The sequence below is a fragment of the Typopeltis vanoorti genome, chromosome 18, assembly GCF_054136105.1.
Source record: "Typopeltis vanoorti isolate ZY-2024b chromosome 18, IOZ_Tvanoo_1.0, whole genome shotgun sequence".
NCBI lineage: Eukaryota > Metazoa > Arthropoda > Arachnida > Uropygi > Thelyphonidae > Typopeltis > Typopeltis vanoorti.
In genome coordinates, this window is record NC_143566.1 from 12918965 (window position 1) to 12930965 (window position 12001).

The 12001-nt window shown below is 35.4% G+C and overlaps 1 protein-coding gene across 2 annotated transcripts in view; it reads right to left on the reverse strand.

The window, feature by feature from the left end:
• Positions 1-12001, reverse strand: part of LOC150096495 (ribonuclease H2 subunit C) — a 49016-nt gene that overhangs the window by 19992 nt on the left and 17023 nt on the right. For both annotated transcript variants that reach the window (XM_090408377.1, XM_090408375.1), the window contains exon 2: positions 995-1170. In XM_090408377.1, the coding sequence (XP_090264503.1) occupies positions 995-1167 (173 nt within the window). In that variant the 5' untranslated portion in view covers positions 1168-1170. The remainder of the gene's footprint in view (positions 1-994; positions 1171-12001) is intronic.

The window sequence follows — 12001 nt, forward strand, 5'->3', positions numbered from 1 at the left end:
ATAAAAGGTGAATATACCAACTTCTAGGCAGAGTTCAATATTTAAAATTTGTTATTTAGATATAAAATAAATTATTTTTGTTATTTTCTCGGCCTGGTTAGTGTATCCGCTCTCCAGTCAAACCCACAGGCTGTGGGTTCGAATTCTGCCGTGGACATGGATTGTCTGTGAAAATACTAGTAGTGGGCAGTAGATGTAGTTGCAGTTCGTTAGTTGGTGGATGGAGACAGAGTTGTAGAGTAGAAGCCCTCTCTCGATGAGTTTTTGGACTCCCTGGAGGTGTCAAGTAATAACAATAAAAGAATGCTGGATATTTTATTATCCTCTCTTTGAATATTTTTTTCTGATGACAAAATGAATTCTTTTAGCATTTTTTCTTCAGTATTTCAGAATACATATTTAAAAGGGAAAACCTGTCAGATTTAAGACTGATATTTGATTGATGACCCTGTAAAAATCTCACCAGGAACACTTTATAGGTAATGCCTGCAAAGTCACTTTAGGGTCAGAAATGACTGAAGGGATAAATCATCATCATTGATACTATTCTGGATGTAATATTCATGTATAATCACAACAACATATTCTCAATAATATATGTTCTCTGATTTTATATGCAATATGTGAGAATTACTGTTCCTAGAGAATAATCTCCACTTTACTTAACAGGCGACACTATTCATGATATTACATCAATTATTACAATGAAACCAAAGAAATGAAATATATGTATGAAGTTCCAAAAAACTAGAAGAAAGAAAAAAAAAGTGTTTAACATTAACTATGCAAATCTTTAATAAGTCGCCTGGAAAAAAGAAAATAAAAATCCATGTAATTTTTTACCCCGTAACAAATCATAAAAAAAAATATACATCTGTCTACTCTACCATGTCCCTGATTTCAAAAATGTTAAAAATTTTCATATTTCAACAGACTACTACTACATCCAAGTTCAGATAACAAATCTGAACTTGGATGGTAATTTCTGACTTACCTAAATGAACATCTAAGAATATGAGCATCACATGAATGAATCCTTATGAAAGGAGTGAAAAAAGTTGAAATCGGTGCAGGTCCAGTACAGTTAATTTCGCATGGCATTGAATGCAAAGTTTTATTATCTACACTTTCAACGAGTTCTTCAGAAAAATCAAACTTCAAACTCATCTCCTAAAGTATATATAGTTCAAAAACAAATAAGTAAATACTGTAATACTATTGCCATAATATTAGAAATATACATACAAGTTTCAAGAAATCAATTATGGAGGAGGTATAACCAGATCAACCTAATCAAACTGATTGGATCTGATCTGTTGTGTTTAGTTCACTGGGAACTTCTGAAGATTTATTTCTAGTTGTTTAAAATGTAATCTGATGGATTAATGTGATGTGACAACTTGGCCTACATATTATTATTTTCCTGACTTCCATGCAGTCACAAGACTCATCGTAGGAGGTCAACACTAGTCAATACAAAGTCTACCATACCACTCTTTAAACTCATCCATTATCTGCACATTCACCACCTTCACAGGCAATGCATTCCATGCTCCTACTTCTCTCCATGCAAAAAATTTACTTCTTACCCTTTTACTCACTACCTCCTTTTGCAACTTCCAGGGATGTCCCTTGTTCTTGCTCCTTGTTCTACCATATGAAAAATCGCCTGTGTGTGTTAATACAATAATAACCCTTTTTGTTTTCCATTCTGGCACTCTCTCCAAGGTTCCTCATCCCCTTCAAATTCCAGTGAACAAATCTGAGCAGAGAAATGTTTGATCAAAGCTTTATACTATGGGACCACCACGCTCATCTCTCATGATCAATGTTCTCCTCAGCACTGCAACCATTCTCTTAGATGTCTTCATAACCTTTCCAATATGTATTCATAACTTCAAATTTTTATTTACAATCACCCCAAGATCCCTTGTTTCCTTCATATCTTCCAGTATAACTCCACCAAGTAAGTTGAAGCATCCCATCTGTGGATAACACATTTTAAAACCTTACATTTAGTTGCATTAAACTGACATCCCCATGCATTTGCCCACTTTTCCAGCTTATTCAAATCTTCTTCCAAAAACATCAACTATTACTAATAAACTTCCCAAGCTTCATATCATCTGAAAACAACTGGACATCTCTCTCTCTGTAGTCCAGTTTCAATCTTTATGTCAATGATTGGCACTGGAATACAGAGAGATGTAGTCCAGTGCCAATCATTGACCATACAGTTATGGTCCCAGTAGTGAACCTTGTGGAACTCCACTTGTAACCTTCCTACTCTCTGATACTGTACATAATTGTCTCATAATTGTTATTATGATTCTGATAAACTTTTTAGTCGTGCCAATTGCACATTTATTTCTGTTTTCACAAATTGAATGAGAGAAAGTATGTGAGTAATTAAGTATTTTAATTCTTTATATAATGAATTGTCCTTATATATCATGTACTGTATATGATAACTGCAAATAATATATGATTTACTAAATTTTGTTCACTACCTTTAGAGTAATAACTGACTTCAGCTATAATAGACAATAATTAAGATTTCTTTGAACTGAGTTAATAATTGAGTTTGAGATCAGTAACAGCATAGAAGTTATGGCCCTTTGGCAGTTATGATAGATGATTTGAATGCCATTAAGCAAAACATTCATTTCATCATCATATAAAATTTAAAAAATTTAGCGCTTCTCATATTAATCAATCTAGACTTCAAGAACAAAATCTAGGATTTCACAATGTTAGACAGCTCCAGATGGTCAGTTTCGATATAGTCTCACTTTTTATCAGCACTGTTTCTAACAAACGTTTTTTAAAGATACCAATGAATTACTCAAACAGGATTTTCTAGTAGATATTTGATTTCATTCTGTATATTTTATAATGCAATAAAATGTATGAACAATGATATGAGCAATATTGTCCTAAGCAATATATCTCCCAAACCTGCATTTATGGCATGGGTATGTTGAGAGTTTGGAATGGTTCTTTTCTCTGATATTTGTCAACATACCCATGCCATAAATGCAGGTTTGGGAGATATATTGCTAATCGATTGTCTCCCCCACATTAGAAATGGGGAGGACAATCAATCAGCTCTTTGAATCTGTTAATTCTTTGTCAACAGGATGGCAGTCTAAACTAGTCTGTATTTCGGAAGAAATACTCATGCAGGCGATTATATTCATGCATTGTCACACCATCGTTCTCATGAGAAAAGTAGCACTATTAAACCTTAACACATTGTGTACACATACTTCATGTTCTACAGATGACTTCAAACGTTATATCTTATTACATGGATTTTCTGAAACTAAGATTTTATATTCCTGATGTCAGATAATAGAAAAAATAGCAATCTTAGTAGGTAATGGAGCTATCCTGCATCTCCAACGTTTAACTTACCAGAGGATAAGTTAAAAAACTAATATAAAATTTTAATTAATACTGAAGAGTAATTTAAAAGGCATACTTGGCTTTATATTTTTGGAAATCGAGGATGACAAAATATTTGGAGCCAAACTCAATTGAACTGAGAACATGTATAAAAATGGTGATGATAAAGATAAATAAAACTAGTAAACAAAACAAACAGAAAAAAAGATGAATCAAATGGACAACAAATTTTGAAAAGGAAAATTCTGAAAAATAAAAATTTAAAAAGAAGCAAAAGCTAGTGAAGTATATACAGGATCAGCAGGCATGATTGCAGTGTTGGCTGTTTCATGGGAATTTCTGTCATATAATAAACAGTGCAAACTTGACTACAAGTCACCACATGAGTTTAACATTATATGCTAAGAGGAGTTTCGTTGGTTTAGGAATAATGTGGAGTTTGAATAGTTCAAGATTAATAGAGAGGAAATTATTTTTTAAATGCCAAGAGGGCTAAATTAGATAGACTCGTTTTAAATATATAGTATCCTGATTGGTTTTGATCATTAGAGATTCAGAAATCTTGGAAATCAGTGAGGGGTAAGTTATCAATTTTAAGTATGTGTTTAGATTGTATTATTATTATTCGTGACACCTCCAAAGAGTCCGAAGACTCATCACGGGAGGACATCTAGTGTACAATTCTATGTGCAATGATATTTTCACTGGTGGGATTTTTGTTGATATTAATGAAGTATTTTTGTTGTGTTCTGTTTTTAATGGCAGAATATAAACATAAGTAAAAAAGAGTCTTCAAGTTTTAGTTTTCAAAATATACAGTCCATTTGATTAATAATTTTTCTTGTTTACTGGTTTTATTTATGCATCATTATCAACACCATTCTCTTAATGCACACTGTCAACTCAATTAAGATTGGCTCTAAATATTTATTTTTCTTGCCTTCAAAAAATATAAAACCACATGGTTTTATTTTTTTTTGAGATGCATGGTAGCTCCATTACATTGCATTGCCTTTCTAACTAATGACTTAAATTATATAATTCCAGTGCTTTTTTTCTAGCGTAACGCACCGGAACAGCGTTGCGACACCTATTTTTTTTACAGTTTTTTTCAATTTTTCAAAAGTTTTTGAAATAATGTTTGCACGTACATAACATGTGTTACCAGGCGATGCCCGGTAATGCATGCGCACGCCATTAGCATCTACGTTTGTTGCTGTATGGACGTGTGATTGACAACATGCGAAAGATTTTCGATAAAACACTTATCTAATAAGTTTAGTTTACTCCTTTATCCAAGTGTGAGCAAACAAAGTTTGTGCCTGAAAGTATCTTCAGGACTGAGCTAAGGTGGTGCAACACCAAGGCAACTCGTGGCAAAGATGGAGAAAGCTATCATCACTCCTATCTCAGTATCTCCCATAACGCAAAGCACATTTCCTTGCGGATATGTAATGCTATACATAAAGGCAAGGCCCACTACCCAGACCGGTTTCAACCTTTATCGAGGTCTCGTCAGTGGGAGCCAGGCCCAGTAGTGGAGACACTAAGGCAGAAGCAATGAGAGGACATCCCCACCTATAGGAGTTGCCAAAAGGTGTACAACTTTATTATTACATTACTCCGGATTCAGAGAAAGATGTTGAGGAGTTCATTTTTCACTTGGTTAGACCATAATAAGTTTAGTTTAATCCTTTATCCAAGTGTGAGCAAACAAAGTTTGCATCTGAAAGTATCTTCAGGACTGAGCCATAATGCATAGCATTACACATATCCGCAAGGAGATGTGCTTTGCATTATGGGAGATACTGAGATAGGAATGATGATAGCTTTCTCCACCTTTGCCACGAGTTGCACCACCTTAGCTCAGTCCTGAAGATACTTTCAGGCACAAACTTTGTTTGCTCACACTTGGATAAAGGATTAAACTAAACTTATTATAGTCTAACCAAGTGAAAAATAAACTCTCAACATTATTTATCTAAAAAATATCTTTATTGAATTGACGTAAATTTAACGTCATTATTTTCATATCCTTTTAGCATTTTTTTTTTTAATTTTTAGTGTAAAAGTCTGACCCCAAGTTTGAAAATGAAAAAGATTTCCAATTACTTCTCAACCACTGGTCCCATTAATAAAAAGCCCAAAATAATAACAGACGCATCAAAAAATATAGAAATAATGGTGCCGGTTGACGTTTTCAAATCATCTCAAGCTAATCTTGAGGAGCAAGGACAAACTGAAAATGACTGGCCAAATTGCTGGACATTAGATCAAAAAAAGATTTTTTTCTCGAAAAATGAATGGATGTATATTTGCAAAAAGAAACTTGGTTGTACGCCTTGCAGAAAAGTTAGAACTCTTGGAATTGAAACAAAGATTGGGCCAACAATGAGATTCTGGCAAAGACAGGAAGCTACAGATGAGCTTACTTCAAAAAAAAAAAAAGTTCGATCACAGGGAATCTGCTGCACACAAGGCAGTGTTAAAAATCGTCTCTGAAGCCAAAAAAAAACCCTTGAAAAGGTTTTTTTAAAATCATTATATCGTGAAAAAGAAATAACCGCAAAAATTTTTCTATCTGCATATAAAGTAGAAAGGAAAACCAATCATTCTTTAATTTTGAAAGTGAAATTGATCTGCAAGAACTGAACGGAATTGAAATGGGTCATATTCTCCATTCAACAAATGCATGTATTAATATTGTGAATCATGTGAGTGAAGAAAAGAGAAAAAAATGTGTTTAAAGAAATCGTTCAATCCAAAAATATAATTTCATTGATAATTGATGAATCAACAACAATAAGCAATAAAACCACTCTCATAGTGTATAATCGCTGTTTGAAGTTTTAGGTAAATATGACCTCTCTATTGCTTCTGCCTTAGTGTCACCACTTCTGGGTCTGTCTCCCACTGTCAAGACCTCAATAAAGGTTGAAACTGGTCTGGGTAGTGGCCCTTCCCTTAATGCATAGCATTATACAAGTCCACAAGGAGATGTGCTTTGCATGGTGGGAGATGCTGAGACAAGGAGTGATGAGAGCTTGGTCCACCTTTGCTATGAGTTGCCAATAGATGCACCACCTTGCATCAGTCCTGAAGATATTTTCAGGCACAAACTTCGTTTGCTCGCACGTGGATAAAGGATTAAATAAATTTATTATAGTCTAACCAAGTGCAAAATAAACTTCCAACATCTTTCTCTAAATCCAGAGTAATTTAATAATAAGGTGGTACACCGGTTGGCAACTTGTATAGGTAAATATGACCTCTCCATTGCTTCTGCCTTAGCGTCACCACTTCTGGGTCTGCCTCCCACTGACGAGACCTCAATAAAGGTAGTGATGGGTGGGTCTGGCTCCGAGAGGCTCTGCTTGTGGATAGGTTTTTGCCTGTCTCTGAGTGGAGCCACCACTGAGATTATGGCGCTGCTTAGTGGTGGGGTGAGCCTGCCATTGGGTAGAGCCAATGCTAAGAAGTTCTTCTCAGTGATGGGGTGAGTCTGTCACTGAGTGGAACAATGCTGAGTTGGGCAATCTTTCGGGATTGTCTAATTTTTTTAGAGCCTGCTTCACCTATACAAAGCTCGAAACCAGTCTGGGTAGTGGCCCTTCCCTTAATGCATAGTTATACATATCCGCAAGGATATGTGCTTTGCATGGTGATGAGAGATGCTGAGACAAGAAGTGATGAGAGCTTGGTCCACCTTTGCTACAAGTTGCCAACAGATGCACCACCTTGCCTCAGTCCTGAAGATATTTTCAGGCGCAAACTTTGTTTGCTTACACTTGGATAAAGGATTAAACTAAATTTATTAATGTATATTCGATGCTGTATCGAAGGTGTTAGAATTAATTCACTGATAAATTTATTTTTGGACTTGATCGAACTTGAAAATGTAACGGCAAAAAGTGTATTTGATTCCTTACTCCAGTGTCTTAACTATAATGGGATGACAGAAGATTATTTTAAAAAAATATTTAGTTTCTCTAGCATGCGATGCCGCTGCTGTAATGTTAGGGTGCAAAAGTGGAGTGAAAAAATTGCTGTCAGATAAATTTCCTTCTATTATAGTTTGGCATTGTGCTAATCACAGACTAGAATTATCAGTAAGTGATGTTGTAAAGGAAATTTCAGGAATTAATAGATTCAAATCATTTATTGATAAACTTTATGTCCTATACCATGCTTCGCCAAAAAACAGCAGAGAGTTGCATTTATGTGCAGAATCACTAGAAGTTGAGCTGCTGAAAATGTGAAGAATTTTAAGTACTCGATGGGTGTCATCTAGTTTCCGTTCAGTTTTGGCTGTGTGGAATAATTTTGAATCTCTAGTGCATCATTTTGAAGATACGATGCATGATCCTAGGAGAGATAAAAATGATAAATGTACTTATGATGGCTTAAGAAGAAAAATAACATCTGCAGACTTTTTATTGGATCTAGGATTGATGTGTGACGCTCTCCAAGAATTGTCTGAATTAAGTCAAGACAGTGACATGAACCTTTACAAGGCAAATCAAAAAATAAATGCACTTGTACAAGTTTTTGAAGAAAGAAGACAGAATTTTGGACCCTATTATAGATGTTCTGCAGCTGCCGTACGTGATCTGCGCTTTTGTGGAGTTTTACTTCATGAAAAAGCTCCAAAAAATAATCCTCCTATTGACCCAAAAACATTTTATACCAAATTGAAATAGTCAATTGAAAAAAGGTTGCTTGATAGCAAAGATGATGAGCTAGCACTTTAGGCTTGCATGCTTGACCAAAAACATTGGCCTGAAGATATTGAGCTCAGCTAACATTTGGAGAGGCAGAAATTAGAAATTTGTCAATCAGACTACAACTAAATGAAAGAGAAATGATTCATGGATTCCGCGAATACATTCTCGATAAGATACCCAGAAAAACTGTTGCGTTTGGTACATGCTCTAAATACCATTCCCATTTCATCAAGTGAATGTGAATGCAGATTTTCGCAGATGAATTTAATTATCACCCCAACAAGAGCTTCGTTGAAGACTAAAACAGTTTCGGCACTTTTATTCATCAAACTCGTTGGACCACCTTTAAGACTTTTCGATCCTTCAAAGTATGTTGATCTGTGGTTACTTAGAGGACAACATTCAGCCTTAGATATTAAAAGCAAAGAAAGGAGTCGAGACGATTTGTTCGACGAGAATTAGACAAAACTTTGGAAAACACTATGAACTTCTCTTAAATTATATAATGTTTTTACAAATTTACTTTTATATTTGGTCTTTGGTTGTATATTTTAATTTGTTTGTTTAATTTTACATTTGATCATGTCTAAAATAAAAAATACTGAAGATAAATTATATTTAATTCATTTATGTGACTCCATGACAGCAACAGCTGCTTTATATTTTATTTAAATTAAGATTTGAATATCATTTTCTTTAATAAAAAGCTTAACAAGATGTGAGTTCTGGCACCTTTTTTCCTAGAAAAAAAGCACTGATAATTCCTGTTTCTGCTGAAAAAGAATTACTTGAATTCCACTTCCTTATGTCAAAGGAATATCAGTATAATCCAGGGGTGGCCAACCATGCATCCTTTTGGAGCCAAAATAATTCCGGTAAGACTTAGAAGAGTTGCAACCTTCGACTGATGCACTGGTACAGGTGTAAGTGAGTGTGTGCGGTGAAGATGCAGAAGCTATGCCTGCCTGCCACAACACATTAGTTACACTTCTGGTGCTCATCTTTCAATACTGTTCAACATATTGTTGCACAAGTCCATTGACAGTACTTGCTATCGTTGAACTCTTTTCAAGTGCTTTAGAAATGTCATGTAAAAAATATAAATATGAAGAGGAACATGGAAGTTTTAGGCCAGAGTAGAGAGCAGAGTTTCTTTTGGTGAAATAACAAAATAAAAATGTGTGCCATATGCCAACTAACACGTACAATGCAAAGCCAGCAATCTCAAGCATCATTATGACATGCATCACATAGACAGTAATTTTAGTAAACAATTTCCTCTTGGCTCTGATCTGAGGCGAACTAAACTTTCAACTTGGGAAGAACAACTCCATGGTTAGAGTAAATCAAGGTCCATGTTTACTAAAGAGGCTGGTTTTATTTTAGCATTTAATATTGTATAGGCAAAACATCTGTACACAGAAGGAGAATTTATCAAGAAGAATACTGCACAAATAATTTCAGTTTTAGACTTGGATAATAAAAAACTACTCAAACTGATTGAACAGATGCCAGTCTCTGAGCATACAATTAAAAGGAGAATTTCTGTTATCAGTGCTGACATTGTAAATAATTTACATCATAACTTGAAAAACTGCTGCAGTGAGTCTGGTTTTGGATGAATCTACAAATATTCAGGATAAACCACAACTAGCTACATTTGTCTGCTTTGTATCTCACGACCTGGACCTCAAGGAAGAGCTACTGGACTTGATAGCATTGAAAGATACATGTGGCTCTGACATCAAAGAAGCTCTTGACGTTGCACTTACAAAATCATCAGTATCATGCAAAAAATCATCAGCATTGCAACTGATGGTGCTCCAGCTATGAGGTGTAAAACTAAAAGGCTCATGGGACTCCTTGAGAATGATATATCATATCCTGCTTTCCTATCTGAACATTGCATTATTCACAGAGAACATCTAGTTGCCAGGTGTTTTAAATTTGAACACATAATGGAAGTAGCTCTAAGAATTGTCAATTTTATTCATTCAAGTGCTAAAACACAATAACAATTCAAAAGCTTTCTTGATAAGTTGAACTGTGACGAGGTTCCAAATGACGTATCATGGTTTGCTTAGTAAGGTGGCTCACAGTAATGTATTAAGCAAGTTTTTTTTTTGTTGTGAGACTCAATCAAACAATTTGTTAGAGAGAAGGAGACATTTTTCTCCTTCTTCATCTCGAAAACACTCACTGGTTGTTAGACATGGCATTTTTCACCGAAGTTTTTCAGCATCTACGGATATTAACATTTCACTTCAAGGGAAAGAAAAACTAATAACCAATCTCGTACAGACCGTGCTAAGCTTCTAAAGCACACTGCAACTTTTCCAGAGAGACTTGGAAAATAAAACTTTCAATCACTTCGTTTGTCTAAAAAAATACTGACAAATTTGCCAGGAGTAGAATTAGAAACAGGATCTTATGTTAGCAAATGAAATGATCTGGCTGAAGAACTCAACAATCGATTTTGCGACCTTCGAGAACTTAAGCCAACATTCGCATTTTTGGAAAATCCTTTTCTCACAAATGTGCTTCAGCACAGTTGTCCTATTTCAAAACCGATTATGATGGATGTTGCAGCTGCAAAACTGGAGCTTTTGGAACTTCAAGAGGATGAAAGACTGAAGCTCATAAAGCAAAGTGGATGATCCATAACTGAGTTTTGGAAGCAAGTTCTGGACCAACAGCATCCAACACTTAAGTACCAGAAAACTGATCTCCATTTTTGAGACCACGTACTCCTGTGAAGCACTATATTCAATTCTTAAATCTAAATATATTATTATTATTATTTTGGGCGACTCCAGGGAGTCCTTAGACTCATCGAGGGAGGCCCTAAACATCATGTCCACACAACTATACGACATTCTCACCGTATCTATCATACCTTGTCTTGAACTCTCTCACCGTCATAGCACCCACAACAGACTCTGGCAGCTTATTCCACTCATTTACCACTCTAAAAGTAAAGAACCCAGCTCTAACACACCTGCTAACCACACTCTTGCCCAGCTTCCATAGGTGTCCCCTAGTTCTCTCACCACCAGTCCTGATCTCAAAAATATTCTCTGAATTAATCCTATAGAATCCCTTTAGCAATTTGAATGTCTCAATCATGTCTCCCCTTTTCCACCTATCAACTAGTTTCTGCAACCCACAAATCTTCAACCTGTTCTCATATGGTTCATTCCATAGACCTGCTATCAAATGTGCCTCTGGATCCTCTCCACCTCCTCCCCATCAAGAAGGAACCGAGGTGACCAAATCTGGGCACAGTAGTCGAGATGAGGTCTTATCAAGGCTCAGTACAGAGGTACAATACCTTGACGAGCAGAGACAAGTAAGTTATTTTTCAACAACTAAGTGAGTTGATGAGCTGATTTAGCTACTTTTCCAATGTGCCCCCTAAACTTCATCTTCCTATCCATCAACACTCCCAAGTCCCTGGCCTCACCAATCTCTTGGAGTACAGTTCCACCAATGTGGTATACTGCTGCTAATCTTTTCACCCCAAAATGCATAACCTCACATTTTGTCACATTAAATTGACATCCATTCTCCTTAGCCCAGAACTTCAATCTATCTAAGTCATCCTGCAAGACTTTGACATCTTCTGCATTCACTATCGCCCTATATATATGTATATCTTTTTAAATGATGAACATTTGAACGAGCTCGTAAGAATTGCTTTGACTAATTACATATCAAATTTTAAGGAGCTTACTAAGAAAATAGATACAAGGAAGGCCTCTACTAGTAAATAAGTAACTAAAATTATTGTGTTTCAACTTTAAAATTATTCTAATTGTTCAAAGTAAACTTCATTTAATGTATTTCAAATTCAACTTTTTAATTGCAGT